The sequence below is a fragment of the Emys orbicularis genome, chromosome 1 (genome assembly GCF_028017835.1).
Source record: "Emys orbicularis isolate rEmyOrb1 chromosome 1, rEmyOrb1.hap1, whole genome shotgun sequence".
Taxonomy (NCBI): Eukaryota; Metazoa; Chordata; order Testudines; family Emydidae; genus Emys; species Emys orbicularis.
Genome location: NC_088683.1, coordinates 68847542 through 68870471, shown reverse-complemented (window position 1 = coordinate 68870471; position 22930 = coordinate 68847542). Strand labels below are relative to the sequence as shown.

General features: G+C 42.3%; 1 protein-coding gene across 2 annotated transcripts in view; it reads left to right on the top strand.

Moving 5' to 3' along the window:
- The window catches only part of CPM (carboxypeptidase M), a 62886-nt gene extending 44813 nt beyond the window's left edge, over window positions 1-18073 (top strand). The window contains exons 4-11 of one of the 2 annotated variants that reach the window (XM_065423520.1): window positions 387-559; window positions 2851-3035; window positions 3297-3467; window positions 7171-7323; window positions 7800-7810; window positions 10940-10967; window positions 13043-13191; window positions 17840-18073. In XM_065423520.1, coding sequence (XP_065279592.1) covers window positions 387-559; window positions 2851-3035; window positions 3297-3467; window positions 7171-7323; window positions 7800-7810; window positions 10940-10967; window positions 13043-13191; window positions 17840-18073 — 1104 coding nt within the window. The remainder of the gene's footprint in view (window positions 1-386; window positions 560-2850; window positions 3036-3296; window positions 3468-7170; window positions 7324-7799; window positions 7811-10939; window positions 10968-13042; window positions 13192-17839) is intronic. The other variant, XM_065423519.1, reaches the window with a different exon arrangement.
- Window positions 18074-22930: the final 4857 nt, after the last annotated feature.

Genomic DNA, 22930 nt, shown 5'->3' with positions numbered 1-22930 from the left:
ATTCTAACCTGCTAATAATGCATAGTTCTAAGATGGGTCTCAAACAAACAATCCCTATCTGTATACTACTTAAACGTCATTGTAGCTAGCACAGTTCAGTTCCCACTACAGAAGAAACCCTAGTCAATCTGAATTTAAAATCACTTGTTAGAAGTGGCCCCTCTACATTCATTTCTTTCTCTTCTATTAAATTACATTTAATTTTCTAGAGGCCAAGAACTGTAACAAAATAATGTTGACCACAGTGCATTTGTTTTATGATTATAGTTTTGTGTCATGTCTATATCATACAGTATTATCTTTGTCAGATCAAATAAGCACCGTGTTGAGCATCTTCCTTTCTTCACAGTGGACTTGAAAAATAAAAACTGTGCTTCTCAATACAGACAGTTGGGAGGGAGCTGCTGCTCCATTTGATAGACTTCCTGGTGACCAATGATAAGAGCGATCCAGTCGTTACAAGGCTAATCAATAGCACGCGGATTCATATCATGCCATCAATGAACCCGGATGGATTTGAAGCTACAACAGTGCATGATTGTTATTACTCAGAAGGAAGGTAAGGATGTGTGTTTTTTCAGGGTAGGGTAGGGGGCAGAGGAGACAATAAGTAGGGAGGTGGTTGTTTGTTTCGTTAACATTTAGAGATAGCCAAGTGGCTGGGTCATACTTGGTGGATAGAATAGCCTAGGAGCTACACTCGGAATATGTTTTGGGCCACAGTCTTTAGAAGGCATACTAAATGGGGCACAGGGCTTTGCTTTGAAGAAAGCTGTCAGACACTGGGTGTGCGAGAGAGAAAGTGTGCGCATGCATGTGCCCTTGGAGATCTAGGGGCACGGAGAGGAGAGAGAGAACACCAGCTCTGAACTAGAGAGGAAGGATCATCGTTTTTAAGTGGTTTAAACTTGGGTTATTCTGGATTCTGACTCAAAGTACATCTTCTCGGGATCCCCAAGATACCAAAAAATAAAAACAGTCACAAGGACTTAACTTCAACTGAGAATCTCAAATTTTCAGAATCAGGGGCAGGCAGAATGCCCTCTACCCCCAACCCTTCTTTGAGATGAGGTGGAAGATTGAAAACTTAAAATGAATCTGTTTGCTGGGGGGGGGAAGGCATAAACGAATACAACGTTTAACAATACACATGCCGAACTGGGCGAAGCCTCCACTCCTCACCTGCCCCACCAAGAAAGAAAATTTAAGAATTCACATTAAAACCAGACATTTTATGCACTACAAAAGCACAGGTTATTCCACCCCACCCCTACAGCAGAACACTTACGGTGTCTCAGTTGATTTCTACTCTGGGCCAATTTTAGGCAAAGATGGAACAGACTGCTATAGAGAGCTCTACATCGGTGGGGAGGTGCTGTGTAGTGCTTCCTCTAAAGCAGTGATGGTTGTATTCTTACAGCACATCTCCACTGAGAATTTTTGTCAATTCTCTGACGGTTGGTCTAGCACCAATGTTGCTAGCATAGACTGCCCGCAGCATTTTTACACCTCTCTGTCCATATTGCTTTTATCCAGTTAAGACAGGGTAAAAATATTAGCAGGCATGTTCACACTAGCTGCAGTGGTACTAGACCATTGGTAGGAGAACTGTCAAGTTCCCACTGAAGACAAAGCCTTAGGCCCCATCTATGCTAACAAAAGGTAGAATTACAAAGCAGTATTACAAAGCAGTCTCAATAATGTGGATGAGGTTGTGCAAATGGAGCTGGGTTCAAGGGATATTGCACTAATGGCAGCTGGCTCTGTGTGTGTAAAGTATTTGATGCCAAAGAAAACGTAAACGTTGTGCCACTTCTGCAAACCTTTATATGCTCTAGTGTTATTGCTGGTGACCCTGCAGAGACTAAAAAGGGTAGAAAATTTTAAAAAGCCAGAGAAAAAGAGACAGAATGGAAAAGTATAAGGAAGAGAAATGCTAAGTGGCAGAGAACAAATTAACAAAGTTGGGAAGGTAGAGAAGAACAAAGTGCCCAATCCTGCAACTCATATTCATGCAAGTAGTTGTGCTGATTATACCAGGACTACTTGTGTAACTAAGAATTGGGTTCTCTTGGGTCTTTTGCCTTGGCTGTCATACTCACTTTGGCAACCTAGGGGATTTGGCGCCTTATTGAACTAGAGTAAGCCCTGCTTTTGGATAAGGTAGATATTTATTCCTGAAACAAGTGGGCTAAGAATCTTTAAATGGAGGGTGGGATTTTTTTCCCATTGGGTGAAGCATCCAAAGGATTGATGCTAAGCTAATGAGACTTTTAAAAATTAACACCCAAAGCTAAATATTAATCAGATGGGTAGACTGTCCTAGTGGAGAAAAGAAAGGAAGAAATAAGCACTTGGACACAGGTTGGAATTTCAAACACCGTCAGAGGAAAAAAATGCTTTGAATATCTACAGAGTTTTTTTTATAGCCACATGCTTGGGATGACTGCATTACGATTGGCAGTCATGTGTGAGTCATAGTTTCTTTCTAAACAACTGAAAAACACACCCTTTTATTCCATACACTCCCTTATTTGGCTTATGCAACAATCTTACATTTTACTATGTTTTGTGTGATGTTTCAAGCATCACTCCCAACGTCTCCACTTGGAAATATATTAATTACTCTACAGTAATAAGCCCATTGTGGGCAGAGGCTAGTAGCATCCACAATGCAGAATAAAGTCACTATTTCATGATTTGTGAAAACACAGTTTGTGATGCTCATTCTTTCCATGTACCGTTCCAGTAACTCTGTTCCCAACAGTCACGAACAGAGATCCAAAGCATTGTGAATCTACTCAGATTCAACAGATTAACAAATATAGAACTGTATTTTCTCTCTCAAAGGTTCAATAAGAATGGGGAAGATCTGAATAGGAATTTCCCTGATGTCTTCAACAGTAACAATGTCACAATCCAGCCAGAGACTCAAGCAGTGATAAATTGGATACAAAATGAGACATTTGTTCTTTCAGCTAACTTGCATGGTGGAGCACTGGTTGCCAGTTATACATTTGATAATGGTAACCCAGGTAAGCTAATATCCGTGTTTCCTATTTGGGTCCATTTTTTTCTGCCAGCTTCAGTATGAGCAAAATAAAATGCCTGATGTGTTGAAGAGAAGCACCAGACTTACACGAGCTCAGATGTGTTGGGATACACGGATAGTACAGTTTCACTGGATCACACAAACTGATGTGTAGGTTTGGGGGCTTCATATTTTTTATCTAAGACAATATTGTGTGTGTTTTAACATTAACTTGGCTTGTACCATGGCCATCTTTATTATACAGCTACTGGCTTTTTACAAGGCTATAGCAGATCACGAGATGATGATGTTTTCGTACACCTTGCAAGAACCTACTCTTCCAACCATGCCAGCATGTACAAAGGGAATGAATGTGGGAATAAACCAGTCTTTCCATATGGCATTACAAATGGGTATGCTTGGTATCAACTGAAAGGTAAAAATTTCAGTGTTTTCCAATTTTCTCTGATCTCCACTGCTTTTATTTGATTTTCCAACATGTACTTGCTAACACACCTCTGCATTCCTTGACAGCGAAAGTTCTGTGACTTGTCCACACTAGAGTTTAACTCAAGTGAGCTGATTGTTAATTAACATGAGCTATCCATCATGTTTGCACATAGTCTGGGCACTTCAGGACACATGCTTTTGTGGAGCATCCAGACGAGCATGTACAAACATGTTAGCTAACACAAGTTAATGGACCAGCTTCCACTGGCTGGGTCTTCAACTCCTCCCTGCCCTCAAGCCAGGCTCTTTTACTGCTCCATCAGCCAGCATGCCACCTGTCACAGTTGAGGGCAATTGCACCTGTATTCCCCCTCTGTGGTCCAGCAAGGGCACCTGCTCTCAGGCTTTCGGCTATCCTGGCTGTCACCTCTCTTGGGTGCATCTCTCTCCCTTCTGACCAGGGTATCTCCAGGCTGAACAGTTCTCTGCCTTAGAATCATAGGGTTGGAAGGGACCTCAGGAGGTCATCTAGTCCATCCCCCTGCTCAAAGCAGGACCAATCCCCAGACAGATTTTTGCCCCAGATCCCTAAATGGCCCCCACAAGGATTGAGCTCACAACCCTGGGTTTAGCAGGCCAATACTCAAACTACTGAGCTATCCCTCCCCGTGTTGTTATCAGTAAAAGACAGGCACTCAGAGCAAGCTTCTCTTGCCCTCTCTTCAGAGACTAACAGAGGGATCAGTAACAATTGTAAGTTAACCACCTAGCACTTCCTATTTTATTATTAAGATAAAAGCACTACAGAGAAAGCATCAAAAACAATAAAAGAACCTACACACAGACTAATAAATTAACTATCGTTCACCTCAACCCTACCATGAGCTCTTGCAGGAGCAATCTTTCAGAACCCCCACCCAAGGGGTTTCCTGGCAGTTTCAAATTCATCACAGCTTCAGCTCAGAACAAGCACACTCATGACAAGCTTAGTCCACCTCTTATACAGTTCAGGGATCTTTGATCTGGAGTTTCCAGGAGCAGGTAATTAGCAGACACTTGGTTTCTCTGTCCAGGGCATAAGTTCAAAGGGATGGATTCCAATGGGTCATTTGCATTCCCCTTACTCCCAGGTATTTCCTAGGAAATCCACTTTACATGCATTGTTCCAAAAGGTCCTTTGAAGTTCTTCATATTGCATTAATTGCAATTAAATGCAGATTGCATTAATCCTGTCTTCTGGCTAACAAAGTTCCATACAATTCCACAATAGTACATAAACGTGCATTTTTAATACAGTGGCCCCAAAGGTATTATACTTAATGCAGTAAAGTTTATCTTAATTTCATAAAGTTTGTCCAGAACATTGTCAATCTGTCACATCTCTTCAGAGCTCCTCCTTAGCCAGCTGGCACAGCTATCTATCTATTGGCAAGCTGCCACTAAGGTTTCCCCTCCCCTTCTGCTGTCAGGCCAGCTTTTCCCCATTCAAATAACACCACAAGCCCATCTCCTTCATTTGCACTTGCTCCATCACCCCCGCCCCTACAACACACAAATTGAGAGGGAAGGGGTTAATTTTTATGCATTAACATAGGTGCACATACATATACGATGAACTCTGTGCCAAATTCTTATCTCTGCTATGCTTGTGTAAATCAAGTGTAACTCCAGTTATCAGTAGAGTTCATCTGGTGTAGCTGAGATAAAATCTCTCTCCTTTTGTTTAAAAAGGAGAGAACCAATTTCACATTTACATAACATCTATCTTCATGTCTAATCACTGAAACAAATACACCCCTATTTATATCCATGTGTAAATAACCAGATATACACACTTGAATAATCACATTCAATGTACTATAATCACTACGAAAAGTGACACTACACGTGTTTAGTAAACTATTTTCAACTACTCAGCCAGTCTTCTCCCAAGCTTGGCAAAGCCTACATTCCTCCCAGAGTTCTCCACAGTGCAAATGCCAAATCCAGGTTTTTAAAACCAAAGAACTACAGCAGGGTGGATAAAAATCCATATATTAAAATATATGGAATTTTATTTAAATTAAATACCTTTTTATTTTTAAAAATAAACACATAAAATTAAATTTGAAATTATGACAACCTATGTTTAGTCCAAACTTACTATAACCTATTTAAAACATTTAAATAAAAAATATATTCAAACCTGTTTGCTGACAAAGTTTTAAAGAAAGTCAAACCACTGAACTGGTGGAAGTCATTGGCTTAGCACCTGGAACCAGAGATTGTTGTAGTGCTAGTCCAGATTTTGACAGCAGTAACCTCTTCTGAAATTGTAGAGAATATTTTCTTCATTTCAGTTTATTCACATAGTTCAGTTCATTAGCTACTTAATTCAAAGTTAAGAAATCAATTAGGAGTTGAAAAAACATGGAAGCTTGTTTTCCTCTTCCAATCTATGAATAAAAATTCAGTGTGAGAGAGTGAGATCTACTAGTTCTAAAATCTTGAAGGACATAGTGACTAGAAACAATCAGTTCAGTTCAATTCACGAACTACAGATAATACTTCCTTTGTTTAATAAATCAGTTTTAAATGCAGAACATGCTTTGATAAAAATACATATTTTCCTTCTGTGTCCAGCATGTTTAAAGTAAGTTTTATTTAACTAATAAAAACATTTAAATGCTGTTTTTGTGAATTTCTAATTTAATTCCAGTTTCCATTCAAATAATTTGACACGCACAAAAAATAAAAATAAATCTAGTAAATAAGAAATATCATTTGCCATTTTCTAACATATGTGTAAAAACTAAAATACTGAATACATGTATTATAAGCTAAATCATTGCTTAGATAAATATGTGTAAGATATAGTGTATCCTCCCTGTTTAAATTAATTCACTTTGGTTCTCAGCATGCCAAAAAAACCCACACCTGAACAATTTTCTTATTGTAAAAAAAAAAAAAAAAATCACATTTTTCGTACATTCATAATTCAAATGACTAAAAGGATTTTGAGGCACAACTGAGCATGACAAACTTAGTGCCCCCCTTATAGATACAAGTACTTGAAGAGAGGTTTTGAATCAAAGGGTCCCCTTTCTCAACCATTATTATAGCCTCATTCTAGTAATTCCACCGCACTTCGGGATTGGGTTTTTTTAAAGTAATTAAGCAGGTTTTCCACAGGGGATCATAAATCTAACTGACTATGGGATTAAAAAACAATTGTACTTCCCAATTTGTGGTAATTTGTCTAACTGAATTGCCCTTGCATCATGATCTAAGCAGGGGTCGGCAACCTTTCAGAAGTGGTGTGCCGAGTCTTCATTTATTCACTCTAATTTAAGGTTTCGCGTGCCAGTAATACATTTTAACGTTTTTAGAAGGTCTCTTTTTATAAGTGTATAATATATAACTAAACTACTGTTGTATGTAAAGTAAATAAGGTTTTTAAAATGTTTAAGAAGCTTCATTTAAAAATTAAATTAAAATGCAGAGCCCCCCCCGGACCGGTGGCCAGTGTGACTGCCGCTGAAAATCAACTCGTGTGCCGCCTTCGGCACGCATGCCATAGGTTGCCTACCCCTAAGGAAATGCTTTGAGAAGGCTAGAGTTTAGGAAAAGTTGCAAGTCTCCTAGTCCATTTCTAGCTCTTACTCAGAGGCTCTCACTAATAATCAAAGAATTTTTTTTCTTTTTCTTAGGTGGGATGCAGGATTACAACTACATCTGGGGACAATGTTTTGAAATTACGTTGGAGTTGTCATGCTGTAAATATCCACCAGCAAGTCAACTTCAGGCCTTCTGGAATGACAACAAAGCTGCTTTGATTGAATACATTAAACAAGTTCATCTCGGTGGGTAGGCTTTTGTATTTTGAATTTCATCTGCTCAACTTCCAATACAGCTTGTAGGGTCAGCTGCTGTAACAACATGGACATGAACATGTAACAGGCTCTCCAGCAACAGGCTAGAATCAAAAAGAACTACTTCTATAAGGGACTTTGCCTTTCAATATGAAATCCGGTTTTTCTTGATTCTTGCTGAATTAAAAGATGGATGTAGCAGAGAGCTGTGTGCACCATCCTCATTTTAGAAACAATGTTGTGAGCATGATGGTGGCTAAGGGAGGATAGTGAGACAGAGAATGCTGCCCAGAAGCAACTGGGACATCTGGAATATTAGCATTGTGAATGCATTTGTTCATAGACCGTTCTGAAGAAAAATGCAAACATTTTTTTTAAAAACTAAATGATGTAGGTGAACCCCATGTAACTTGAGATTGGGGTTTGAGAAAAGAGAGGAAATCTCCAAACTAAGTGTATGTGAACAGATCCATTTACAGTAAAAGCTGTGTTATCTGGCACTTTACCAAGCAGAAAGCTCTAGAAACTGGCATTTCTAATATCTCCAAGTTCAAATCTTCAGTAGGGTTGCCAGGCTCCCTGCCTGGCTCTGCATAGTTCCCCAGAAGCAGCGACATGTCCCTGCTGCTCCTAGGCAGAGGAACGGCCATGGGGGCTCTGTGTGCTGTCCCTGCCTCACCCCAAGCGCTGGCTCCGCAGCTCCCATTGGCCGGGAACTGTGGCCAATGGGAGCTGCGGAGACAGCGCCCTGTCGTGCCTCCGCCTAGGAACAGCAGGGACATGTCGCCACTTGCAGGGAGCCGGCCGAGGTGAGCGCCGCCCGGATCAGACACCCAAAAACCCTTCCCGTGCCCCAACCCCAAGCCCCACCCACACCCAAACTCCCTCCCAGAGCCCGTGTCCCACACCCCCTCCCTCAGCACAACCCCACAACCCCTCCCACACCCAAACTCCCTCCCTCCATTGGTAAGTATAACTCAGTTAACCGGAATTTTTGACTAACCAGCACCCGCCGTTCCCCCAACATGTTGGATAACAAAGCTTTTACTGTATCTAGCTTTATTCAAGTTGGATAGATACGGTCACAGTAGTGACACATAGCAGTCAAAGCACGTACATCCAGCTTTCACACCTATTAGTGGCAGTGAGCAGCGACTAGCATTGATTAAAATAGAAAGCTGTGAAAAGACGCAGCCATTCTAAGAGACATTTATGAAAAAGCTTTTTTAAATGAAGACTGACAAAACATGTCATTTGTGTCAAATGGGAAAAGGGTGGGGCTTACTTTTTGTGGGTTCGTTTCATTTAGATTCCTGGAGTTATTAAGAGCAGAATTCATCTGCCTTCTTCATTCCTGACAGCCGTCCGGGTTTCAAAGTATCGATTAAAACTTCGTAAGCCACTGACCACACAGAGGGCCCATTTTTGCAGCTGTTATCTGCACAGATCTTCCCATTGACCTCTACGGTGCTTCTATATGCAGAGCAGCTACAGAACTGAAGTCACCTAAAATAGAGACTTGTGTTCAACCATCTCTGGGAAGTTGACACCAGTGGGCAGCGTTCAAAACAGGGTTCTCTGAGGAGTCAGACAAATATCCCAGCCTCTGCCTCCATCCTCCAGGTTCAGGAGGGAAAAGGAGTTAGAGAGATCCTGGGATCTAAAATCTACAGGGGGTCCATGTCTGGTGCAGACACGTGCTGAGGGGGAGAGGGGCATACAGCCAATACTGGGCATAGGAGATTAGAATCTAGAGTAGCTAGGCGCAGGGGGAGAACACACAGGTGAAGGAGCATGGCTCAACTACTTAAGAAATTAATGGCTTCTCCCACTCCTCTGTGGCTTTATCGAGGTATCAGAGCTAAGAGCCAGTGGGAAGCAGCTGGCAACTGGTATTGCCAGTCTCAGGTGTTCAAAACTCATTAGTAAGGTTAAGATTTTGTCACGGTTGTTTTTAGTAAAAGCCGCGGACAGGTCACAAGCACTAAACAAAAATTCACAGAAGCCCAAGACCAGTCTGTGACTTTTACTAAAAATAATTGGCAGGGGAGAGGCTGATGGGGGATGACGATGCCCAAGCCCTGCTGTGAGGGGGGAAAAGGGGTTCAGCAGTCACTGCCAAGATGGCAGCTCCGTGTCCCCTGCCACTCACAGCGGCTGGGAGCTCCGGGTCCCCCCACTGCCCAAGCCAGCTCAGGGCTCTGGGTCCCCACCGGCTGACAGCTTCGGCCCCTGGATCCCATGGCTGAAGCAGAAAATGTCACAGAGATCTCTGAAAGTCATGGAATCTGTGACTTCCGTGACCTCCATAACAATCTTATCCTTATTTGTTAGTCATGCCCCATCTTCCCCCCCCCCACAAAATCCCAAGATATTAGCTTAAATGCAGTAAGATTTAAAAAATAATAATTTGGGTTCTCTCTATTTGCCTTCTGGTTTCTAAGCAATTAGGATGTAGTGAGGTCACGTTTTCAAGCTTTTCTCCACAACCATGTGGGCTGCAATCTTACTTTTCATTTAAAAACAAAACAAAACAAAACATGAATTTGGAAGCTGTCTCTAAGAAAGACATCAAGCATTGCAAGATTTGACAACATTGCAACAGACTTCAGCCTTATGATATTAGCCCTTGGGGAAACTGTCCACCTATGCTCCTCATATGCTCCCTAGTATGAAGGAGAGAGAGGAAAATTTGCCCTGCTTGCCCAGCAAGGACTGAACATAGGGTGACCAGACAGCAAGTGTGAAAAATCGGGACAGGGGGTGAGGGGGTAATAGGCTTCTATATAAGAAAAAGCCTCAAATATCGGGACATCTGGTCACCCTAATGGAGCAGAAGCCTTCGTCACTCAAGGAGTACTGCCTCACGTCACCACAATGGAACCCTCCCAGCCCCTCCCTCAGCCAGGAATAGGACAGAAGTCACAGAACTCACCCTCATTAAACTACTTTCTAAACCTACGAACTGTGGTTTAGTACGAGTTTTCTGCACAGTGTGGTGCACCTAAAAGTGACGGCCACACTTCAAAGGGTGAGGCGATCCTGAGCAATTTACAGTGGGCTGTGTGGGATTAGAGATGGCAGTTTGTATTGGGATGTTCACTAATGAAAGACAGTTGTAGGGTTTCACTTAGAGAAAAGCAGCATGGGGAAGAAGGAATTAGATTTTTTTTAAGTGAAGTGTAGCAACTCTGCCCCCATGTGGGCAAAGGCTGGCAGTGCTAGAGGGCAGCAACTTTTAAATGGAAGAGATTCAGAAGCGAGCAGTGATTTAACAGAGACCGAACCACAGCATACACACACGAGACATTTCCACATTTCACTGTGCAACAGTTTGTTTCAAGTTTTCATATGGGGGTTAATGCCCCTATAGGTCTTATGGGCATACAGTGCTTAAATAGGGGCCTGCTCATGTGGACCCTGATTACATATCCTGGAAGGAAAACGTAGGTGCACATTTCTAGTTAGCATACATATGTATTTTATAGCGTACTATAGAATTAGCGTGTTTGTAACATTTGTTATAAAAAACCTGAGGGCAGGGAATTGTCAGGATTCTCAGGCAGAAATTCACCCTGCTCTTTAAACTTGTCATAGGTCCTTGGAGCCCAGTCATGGACCAAGACCCCATTGTGGTAGGCATTGTATAAACACAAAAAACTGTTCCTGCCCCAAAGAGCTTGCAATCTAAGACTATATCTACACTATGAGCTAGGGGTGCGATTCCCTGCTCATGTACACATACACAGATGAAAGCAAGCATGAGTATGTGTACACAGGCCTGCTGGGAATCACTCCCCTAGCTCGTAGTATAGACATAGTCTAAGTCATTGTTTCTCAACGACCGGTCTATGGACCGGCACCGGTCCCTGAGATCGCCCTAATATGGTTTAGGAAGGCAGCAAATCACTCCCTGGTATCAAAAAGGTTGAGAAACACAGGCCTAAATAATCTTCTCTTTCTGTTTTTTTTTTTTTTTTTTTTTTTTAAAGTTAGATGCCTACAGTTATTTTGCTTTCAAGGAAAAACATAAGCAGTGTGGTAGATGGCCAGGATGGGTTTTCTTCCCTTACAGAATTTATCAGTGGCACATGAGGGGAATCCCGCCGGGTTCTACAGTGTAGTAATATTTTATATGCAAGAATACCTTGCAGCAACTAGCAGTCTCAGCATAAGTGCTTATTTTGGATTTGTTATTCTGCCAAAGTTTATATGCAAAAACATATTCCCAAAAAACCTCCGTTGATGTGCCTTTAGATGCTAATAATATAATAATAATAATACTTGTAATATCAGTTGGAACTGGAAAAGGTTCAGAAAAGGGCAACAAAAATGATTAGGGGTATGGAACGGCTTTCATATGAGGAGAGATTAATAAGACTGGGACTTTTCAGCTTGGAAAAGAGATGACTAAGGGGGGGACATGATAAAGGTCTATAAAATCATGACTGGTGTGGAGAAAGTAAGGAAGTGTTATTTAACACAAGAACTGGGGGGCACCAAATGAAATTAATAGGCAGCAGGTTTAAAACAAACAAAAGGAAGTATTTATTCACACAACGCACAGTCAACCTGGGGAACTCTTTGCCAGAGGATGCCAGACTATAACAGGGTTCAAAAAAAGAACTAGATAAATTCATGGAGGATAAGTCCATCAATGGCTATTAGCCAGGATGGGCAGGAATGGTGTCTCTAGCTTCTGTTTGCCAGAAGCTGGGAATGAGTGACAGGGAATGGATCACTTGATGATTACCTGTTCTGTTCATTCCCTCTGGGGCACCTGGTACTGGTCCCTGTCGGAAGACAGGATACTGGGCTAGATGGACCTTTGGTCTGACCCAGTATGGCCATTCTTATGTTCTATCCACTGGCCATGCTTTTCATATTAAAGATGAAAGAGCCTGAAATTTGCCTAACTGAATGCTGCAGCCATTCTTATTATGGTCCCTCAGCTGAGTAAAAGTTTGGATGGCCCTACTTTATACTGCATCTCTGTCTGAGATGGGACTCTACATATGTAATTAGAATTGATATAACTGTTCTGGGGACCAGAAGGAGGGAAGAGTCAGACCAGTTGAAAGTCTTTGGGTAAAGAAAAAAGGGAAAAAGTGGGCATGATATCATGGTAGGGGTCTACTATAGAGCAAGTAAAGTCCCATAGGACCTTCCTCCACTTCTTCTTCCTGATTTGGTGCTCTATAGTAAACTGCTCATTCTTGGAAATCTGGTGTGTTAGAAGATTTGGGAAGACTAAAATATAAGTAAATATACAATACTACTCTGCCTTTTTGAAACACTAGTCAAGAAGCAATGTTTGATCACACCAACAGGGAAAATGAATTTTTGTTTTGTTTTAAGCTAGGTAAATAAATTCAAGGGCATAAAAGAGATTTAAGCAAGTTCTTTTGTAGAGAACATGTGCAGCAACATCAATGTAAACTACGAAATTGTATCTTTAGAGAATGAGATGGAAAAGCTGATACTGCTGCATTTTAACTTGATGGGAAGGTAAATGATTAAGAACTAAGAATTCTGTGCTGCTGCTATTTATTTTCTTTAGCAATATGTAGGAGACTGGCTCTATTGTCTAGTTTTGGGAGGAAATGAATGAAACAAGCATATGCTGCAATGAATGATGAAAAAACTGGCTTTTCCAGACCAGAAAATGAAACCAAGAGTCACATTTACATACTCTCTCCCTGCCTCATAGGTGTCAAAGGTCAAGTTCTTGACAGGCATGGACAGCCTATACCAAATGTAATAGTGGAAGCCAAAGGAAGGGAACATATCTGTCCGTATAGAACCAATCGACATGGAGAATATTACCTTCTCCTCCTGCCTGGAAGCTATGTGCTTAATGTAAGATGACTACTCTGCTAAACCTTCGTTTCTAAATTATGTTCAGAGAGTTCTTGAAATTGCCAGAGACAGGATCCTATGAAATTAGGGGTTGGGGTTTGGATTTTTGTTTTGTTTTAATAAAATAAATGTGCAGTGTCTACACAGGGCCGGGGGTTCCCCTAATTTCTGAAAACAGCCATTCTCCTCTTGGTAACAACATCAAATCAATATTCATCAATTTAGCATTTAGCAATACCCATTACTTATTGAGAAGTGAGCAGGTGAGAAGTACAAAAGGACACAGTATAAGGGGAGGGGGAATGGCAAGGACTGGCATGACAGAACAAAATCTCTTTCATTCAGAGGCCTTTTAGTAGTTGCATATTTTTAGGGTGAGCAGGATTAGATTTTTTTGGGTAAGTGTCAATAAATGTTGATTTCATCATACACATACAACCCCAACCAAAACTATTTCCATTAATGATCATCAAAATTAGAGACAAAGTAAGAAAAATGTTGCTTAAGAAATTATTAGAGCTTGATTTAAGGATATTTACTTTCTGTGTTTTGACATGTTGACAATTTGTCAAATCTAAAAAAATGCTTAAAAATAAACATCAGTAGTATCCATCAAAAATATAAAAAATGCAGCCAAGCCTGCCTATTTCCAGTGTTTCCAGTTGAGGCATGGTGCTGCTCTGAAAAGTGACTATGTAAAAAATGGCACCTTCTCATTGTGTATGCAGAGCCATAGTTGCCCATTTGAATGAGGAAAAATGAGTACAGAAAATCCTATTTTCTAAAAAGAGTGCAAAGTTGGACAAACTATCAGCATTTTGACAGGTTTCAGAGTAGCAGCCGTGTTAGTCTGTATCCGCAAAAATAACAGGAGTACTTGTGGCACCTTAGAGACTAACAAATTTATTAGAGCATAAGCTTTCGTGGGCTACAACCCACTTCTTCGGATGCATATAGAGTGAAACATATATTGAGGAGATATATATACACACATACAGAGAGCATGAACAGGTGGGAGTTGTCTTACCAAGTCTGAGAGGCCAATTAAGTAAGAGAAAAAAAACTTTTGAAGTGATAATCAAGATAGCCCAGTACAGACAGTTTGATGAGAAGCAAGTGTGAGAATACTTACAAGGGGAGATAGATTCAATGTTTGTAATGGCTCAGCCATTCCCAATCCCTATTTAGCCCTGAGTTGATTGTGTCTAGTTTGCATATCAATTCCAGCTCAGCAGTCTCTCGTTGGAGTCTGTTTTTGAAGTTTTTCTGTTTTAAGATAGCCACCCGCAGGTCTGTCAAAGAATGGCCAGACAGGTTAAAGTGTTCTCCCACTGGTTTTTGAGTATTATGATTCCTGATGTCAGATTTGTGTCCATTAATTCTTTTGCGTAGAGACTGTCCGGTTTGGCCAATGTACATGGCAATGTACATGGCAGAGGGGCATTGCTGGCACATGATGGCATATATCACATTGGTAGATGTGCAGGTGAACGAGCCCCTGATGGTATGGCTGATGTGATTAGGCCCTATGATGGTGTCACTTGAATAGATACGTGGACAGAGTTGGCATCGGGCTTTGTTACAAGGATAGGTTCCTGGGTCAGTGTTTTTGTTCAGTGATGTGTGGTTGCTGGTGAGTATTTGCTTTAGGTTGGGGGGTTGTCTGTAAGCGAGGACAGGTCTGTCTCCCAAGATCTGTGAGAGTAAAGGATCATCTTTCAGGATAGGTTGTAGATCTCTGATGATGCCCGATGCCAACTCTGTCCACATATCTATTCAAGTGACACCATCATAGGGCCTAATCACATCAGCCATACCATCAGGGGCTCGTTCACCTGCACATCTACCAATGTGATATATGCCATCATGTGCCAGCAATGCCCCTCTGCCATGTACATTGGCCAAACCGGACAGTCTCTACGCAAAAGAATTAATGGACACAAATCTGACATCAGGAATCATAATACTCAAAAACCAGTGGGAGAACACTTTAACCTGTCTGGCCATTCTTTGACAGACCTGCGGGTGGCTATCTTAAAACAGAAAAACTTCAAAAACAGACTCCAACGAGAGACTGCTGAGCTGGAATTGATATGCAAACTAGACACAATCAACTCAGGGCTAAATAGGGATTGGGAATGGCTGAGCCATTACAAACATTGAATCTATCTCCCCTTGTAAGTATTCTCACACTTGCTTCTTATCAAACTGTCTGTACTGGGCTATCTTGATTATCACTTCAAAAGTTTTTTTTCTCTTACTTAATTGGCCTCTCAGACTTGGTAAGACAACTCCCACCTGTTCATGCTCTCTGTATGTGTGTATATATATCTCCTCAATATATGTTTCACTCTATATGCATCCGAAGAAGTGGGTTGTAGCCCACGAAAGCTTATGCTCTAATAAATTTGTTAGTCTCTAAGGTGCCACAAGTACTCCTGTTATTTTTATCAGCATTTTCTAAAGCCTGATATCTAGGTGGTAACATGACAGGCCTTCGACTAGTGGCAGGTTTGTCTTAATCAGTCGAATCCCAATACCGCTGATAAGTTAAGATATTGCATTCTAAATGGTAACAATTTTTTTGCAGGGGTTTCAGGATTTCTGTGGCCATAATCAAAAAAGTCATTGTGGTTGATGAGGGAACAAACTTGGAAATTGCTGCTCTGGAAATAACCTAAATAACTAGAGACTGGATGGTAACTTTACATGTACTGGCAGAGGGCAGCAATATTCAGTAGAACGAGACAGAGGGGTGTGGAAGGGGAAAAGTGGTGGCTCCCTTCTGTGCTACCTTTCCTCCAACCTGTGGAAGTCGCTTTGCAGGACTTCTGCTTCCACCTCCAGGAATATTTCACACTGTATAGAAAGTAACTTGTTTGATTTAAGATGGAAGAGTCACATCTTAGAGTTCTCTTTCTAATACTTTGTCTTCGCATCAGTTTCATAAATTTGAAATTCTTCAAGGCCAGCCTTACTCTGAAAAGTGACTGTAAAAAATGCTATTTTGGGGTTCTATGCTTATTGCTAAGACTAAGATTGTGTCATGGATATTTTTAGTAAAAGTCACAGACGGGTCACGGGCAAAAGAGAAAAATTCACGGAAGCCTGTGACCTGTCTGTGACTTTTACTAAAAAATATACCTGCCAAAATGGGGATCTGCAGGTCCCCACACAGCCTGAAGCAGGGCAGCTGTGCAGGGGCTAGGAACTACCTGCAGCAGCTGGGGGCTGTGGGGTACCCCTGCTGCTTGCAGCTCTTGGGGTCCCCTGCTGCCCATGGGGGCCAGGAGCTGCGAGGTACCCCTGGCAATGGCAGCCAGGAGCTGTGGAGGTTCCCCCACCACCTGTGCCGGCTGGGAGCTCTGGGGTCCACCAGAGGCGCTGGGGGTACCCCGCAGCTGCCTGCCCCCGGAGGAGACGGGGGACCCTGCAGCTCCCAACCACCGCAGGCTGAAGTCACGGAGGTCGCTAGAAGTCACAGATTCCATGACATCCATGACTAAATCGTAGCCTTACTTATTGCTTCAGTGGATTTTCGCATCAGATGTCTGTTTACAAGTGAAAAAAAATTTTTTCTACCTACCAGCCCTGTAAACTTATATTGGGGATCTGAAAGTGAAGCTGGGTTTTTCCTTCTAATGCATCACCACAACTGACAGGTTTTGCAGGCCAACTTAGGCCTTTGACTGCATCACTCAGCTCTTCAAAAGAGTTTCATAGATTTAACTAATTGTAAATTAACAGAAATGTGTATTAAGTTACAAGATAGCATAAAAGCCACTGCTCACTCAGTCTTAGCTGTGTTGACTCCGCAGAGTTACATGAGTAAACACATCACTTAAGTTAACAGATATGACTCTGCACCTTGTGAGGGGACTGAGTAAGAAGCTGCCATTTTTATACAGTCACTTTTCAGAAGAATAGAATCTCATTTTAAAAAAGAAATAAATACACTTCCCAACCTACAGCCAGCAAAGTGAATGACAGTTGTTGACTCTAGTTGTTTGGCCTATGCAAGGCAGAGACTCCCATCTAAATGTTAATACATGCAACAAGCAGCAAGGAGAAATCCTGACTGATGTCAGAGTTCATGGTAATATATTTATTATTCCCTGTGGATATTTCCAACCAATATGGACAAGCACATTCTGAGTTCTACCCAGCACTTACTCTTGTCCCTAGCATCTTAATCAAACAAAATATTCTTACTTTGGCTCACTCAATGCAGACTTCATTTCTTTCGCTCTGATAATTTGAGTTATCCAATAGTTAATTGTTCATTCATCATTAGCCAATAAACCAGCTAAAGCAAAATTTACTAAATCCCTTTTGTTCTCTGTGAAAAAATTGCCAAGAGATACCTAGTATGTTTTCTCCTCTGTTATCTAAAATGTTATTGCAAATAGACTTAAACTTGTGTAAAATATTTCTCACCCTTCTCATTTAATGTTCATTCTATATCTTTACTTTATCTTTACTTTCACAATCTACCTAACTAGTTTATACAGGAGGAGCGCTACATCTAATCTCTGCATTAGATGCAAAGAAGCACTCACATAATTTACTTTACAAATATTTTAAACTAAAATGACTAGAGCTAGCATGTTAAACAAGCTAGTAAGAACATTTTCCTGTTTGTCCTTAGGCTACAGCACCCGGATCTGGATCAATACTAAAGACACTGCTAGTACCAAACAGTCCTGAAAACTTCAGTGCTTTGAAATATGACTTTGTTTTCCCAGAGGTCTCCACCCTAGCAAGAGATGCTTCATGCCCTACCAAACCTCTTTATCAGGATTTTGAAAGCATTTCAGCAGCAGTAAAACCTACTTTGCATTTCTTGGCTTTAATGACTGTTTTGTATACAGTTTTCAAATAGAGCCATGGATGAATTAGGTGAGACTTGAAGACATTATCTCTAGCACATCAATGCACAAATGTGTTTTTAAGAGCTAAAAGTTGTATTTGCAAAAGAGTGTATATTGTATAATTGAATAACTAAGATTTTTTTTTAACCAAGTTTACTATATTTTTAAAATGTTGGCTGGACAATCAATAAATGTTTTGACTGGTTAAATATACCAGAATAATGCTGAAATCCATCCCCCTTTCACAAGATCAAGCTTGCAGCAGGTCTGTCTTCACAAGTTGAAGGTAGCTTAGATGTCTGTCTGCACCCCAGATATACCAGACCAAGACCTTTGATCTTCACCTGAAAACAGGGTCATTCCCACACTGTGTAACTCTTCCTGTTAATTGCCTTCTGAAGTCCCTGTAAGCTCTTCATTAACATGACTCACTATGCTTATAGACTTCTGTTGTAAGACCACAATGGTCCACCAGGGATATAAGTGTCTCCCACCTCCATGTCTGGAGAAGTATGTCTCAAGGCACACTATCTTTGAGTGACCTGCCTTTGACTGCAAGGCCTAGTTAGAATAATTTTCAGCATGGATAACCCCTCAGATATTCTCTGTACGGACATCTCACAATCATGATGACCAGTGTAACCCTATAAAACAAAACAAAAAAAGTCTCACTTAAGAAAGTTGAAAGCTGATCTAACAGTGCTCCAGGAACCCCACCTCATTGAGTCTGAGGCTTTTTTAGTAATTACCCAGCCAAGTCTAGGCAGGTGTTAATTCAGTTCAATAAAAAATTGAACCCATAAATCCTATCAACTGATAAAGACATGGAAGGAAGGCTCTTAATACTTAACGCTGGCATCTCCCATGTTACATACACTTTTGTTAACTCTAGGCTCCCAACAAAGATGATTCCTCCTTTTTCAATCAATTATTTTGAGATTGACTCCTCCCTAGGAAATCTGATTATATCAAGGGACTTCAACAAAATGTTAGAACTGCTATTGGACAGATCAAGCAGACTCCACCATTCCTAATCCTCCGTGAGGCAGACCATTATTGCCCAGATGGAGGCGGCAGCACCCTAGAGGTAGAAACACCACCTTTTTCTCACTCCTGCATTCTCTATAATCACAGAGTGAATGCTTTTTGGTATCAGGTGGCTTGGTATTTCATTAACAATGAAATAACACCTGCTATGATCTTTGATCATGCACCTGTGGTGTTGCTACTCATCTCCTGAAATATAGGGGCTACCGGAAGATGGAGGTTAAACTCCTCTTTACTACTAGACACACAATTAAAAACAAAACAAAACACACCTTTGTGGAGGAAGAAAAACAATTTTTCTTTGAGACCAATGACAACCATTTGATCTCCCAAGCAATGTCATTTGGACACTTTCAAGGCATACTTAAGGGGAAGAATAATATCCTACTTCTCTCATAAAAAGAGCTAAGCAGGGTGAGCTGGTGAATTTAATGTAAAGGCTCAAGGAGGCAGATCTTAGCTATGCTGATTCTCCCTTTTCTGATAAACTCCAAGATGACCAATCTCAGATATGAAATTAATACATTAGCCTTGGCTCAGGCTGAATTTGCTTTATTTAGAGTAAAACAGACATACTAGGAATTCAGCAACAAAACTGGGAAACTAATTCACTGAAAGCTAACATCCCCTCAATGCACTCGTCAGAGGCAGATACTCACCAATCAAAAAAGTATTAATGAACAATTCTCTAAATTCTACCAATACTCATATTTAAACAAAAACTCCCGATGATTAATTACTTGAGGAATACACCAAAAAAAAAAAAACGACTCCCCCAGCTAACAGAAGAACAAAACATTTGGCTTGATTCCCCTTTACAAACTTCTGAGAGCATGGCTGTCCTATGCAACAAGAAATTGGGTAAGGCCCCAGCCTCGAAGGCTTTCCTGATGAATTTTATGCCCAATTCAAAGACACTCTGGCTCCCAGACTGGCCAAAGTATACACTGAGGCTTTTTGGTAGAGGCACTCTGCCCTCTTCAATGAATGAAGCCCTAATCTCTGTCAGTTTTAAGCCTGACAAAGATGCCTATGAACATGCTAGCTATTTACTAATATCCATAATCAACTCTGTTAGTCTTTAAGGTGCCATCAGACTCCTTGTTGTTTTCATAATCAACTCTGATATTAAAATATTGTCTAGAATCCTAGCTGGATGATTAGAAAAAGTAATGAGCATAATACACCTGGACCAGGTGGGTTTTATAAAAGAGAGACAAGGGTCAGAAAACACTCATCTTAATGTGCTGTCCTACTATCAAAACCCCTTAAAACTGATGGCTGTTCTATTGGTGGATGTGGAAAAGCCTCCAACAGAACAAATTTGAGGTATTTTTTCCTCATCCTATAAAAATATGGACTTCGTCCCTCTTTCATTTCCTAGGTTAGACTTCCGTGCTCCAATCTCAGGTTGCAACCAATAACTACGTTTCCCCTCTTTTCAGTCTCTAGTCCCACAACAATAGACAGGGTTGTCCCCCCCCTCCCCTCCTATTTGATTTGGCCTTGGAGCTGCATGCAATACAAATCAGAGCATGCTAGGGGATCCAAGGTATTACACATAGGGTCCTAACAGACAAAAATATGCTGATATACTTTTATTCATCACCAACCCCCCTCAGGCCACCCCCAATATATTACAAAACCATTGAATTGTTTGGGAAAATCCCAGGGCACAAAATTAATTGGCACAAGTTGGAGGCTGTCAGTATCTCTCAGAAAGTGCATAATGTCACCCTCTTAGACAAAACTTTTCGCTGGCAACAGGAAGAAATCAGCCAGTGGCTTGGGAGTCTGCTTTTCTAGGAATATAAAAGAAAGTCAAAATTAATTTTAATCCTCTTACCACACCAATAGCTTTGGATTTACATAGATGGCAGGCCCTCCCTCTATCCCTTTGGGGTAGAGTTTAATATATTAAAGATGAATGTCCTCCTAATGCTTCTATTTATGCTTAGCTCCTTGCCAGTTTATAATTACCCTTCTGGTATTTTTTTTTTCTTCAGAATTAACATTTGTAAGATCTTCTTGTGGGGTGTGGACAACAAGCCCAGAATATCCTTTGAGAAAAACCGCGACTGCCTATCAAATCAGGAGGCTTTGGGTCTACCCAACTTGAGGCTTTATTATATTAGCCTCAATCTTGAGACAAGTGGCATAATGATTGGCCCTTCAACGCTCAGGCTCTCCAGCCTGGCTGTACATGGAGGAAGGAAAGGACAGTTACCTGTTCCGTAACTGGCGTTCTTCGAGATGTGTTGCTCCTGTCTATTCCACAATAGGTGTGCGTGCTCACCACGTGTACCAGTGCCGCAAGTTTTTCCCTTAGCAGTACCCATACTGGGGGAGTACCGTGGCGACCCCTGGAGTGGCACCTGTATATCACGCTATAAGGGGAGCTACGGGCTCCCCCCACCCTCGGTTCCTTCTTGCCGGACAACTCCGACAGAGGGGTGTGGAATAGACAGGAGCAACACATCTCGAAGAACGCCAGTTACGGAACAGGTAACTGTCCTTTCTTCTTCAAGTGATTGCTCCTGTGTATTCCACAGTAGGTGATTCCAAGCAATATCTGTTGGAGGTGGGTAGGAGTTCAGGATGGTTCGGGACGAAGTACCGCCCTGCCAAACCCGGCGTCATCCCTAGACTGGGAGACGATCGCGTAATGCGAAGTAAATATGTGAACTGAGGCCCACGTGGCCACCCTACAAATGTCCTGGATGGGAACATGGGCGACGTAGGCAGCTGATGAGGCCTGAGTCCTCGTAGAGTGTGCCCTTACAATCGGTGGTGGGGGAATCCCTGCCAAATCATAACACGTGCGTATGCACGAGGTGATCCAGCGGGAAAGTCGCTGGGTGGAGATGGGTTGCCCCTTAGCCACGGCCGAGGCAATAAAGAGTTGAGAGGATTTCCGGAACGGCTTAGTCCGATCCAGATAAAAAGCCAACACCCTACGCACATCGACCGTGTGGAGGCGGCGTTCCTCACTAGAGGAATGGGGCTTGGGACAGAGCACGGGGGAGGAAGATGCTCTGCTCCATATGGAAGGCGGAGACCACCTTCGGGAGGAACGTTGGGTGTGGGTGGAGCTGCACTTTATCCCTATGGAAAACTGTATTAGGGGGTTCCGAGGTTAAGACCCTGAGCTCCGAGACACGTCGGGCCGACGTGATCGCCACTAGGAAGGCCACCTTCCATGAGAGGTGTGACCAGGAACGCGTGGCCAGGGGTTCAAAGGGGGGTCCCGTGAGACGGGACAAGACCAGGTTGAGGTCCCATTGCGGCACGGGGGGCCTAGCATACGGGAACGAACGGTCAAGGCCCTTCAGGAAACGGGAGGTCGTCGAGTGGGAGAAGACCAAGTGGCCTTGCACTAGCGGGTGGAAAGCCGATATGGCCACCAGGTGCACCCTGACCGAGGCAGGTGCCAGTCCCTTGGCCCTAAAGGATAAGAGGTAGTCCAGGATAAACTGGAGAGGTGCGGCGGAAGGGGACACTCCCGCTCACTTGCCCACCTGGCGAACCTGGACCACTTTGCCACGTACGTCCGACGCGTGGATGGCTTCCTGCTTTCCAGGAGGACTCGCCTTACCTGCTCCGAACACCGATTCTCCTCCTCATTCAGCCACGGAGCAGCCACGCTGTCAGGTGAAGCGCGGCCAGATTGGGATGGAGGAGGCGCCCCACCGTCGTGGGAGAGGAGGTCCGGGCGGAGTGGGGGGGGGGCCGCTAAGAGGCGTAGGAGGGGCCCGTACCAGTGCTGGCGGGCCCACGCCGGGGCTATGAGAATGACTCTCGCATTGTCCACTTTCACCTTG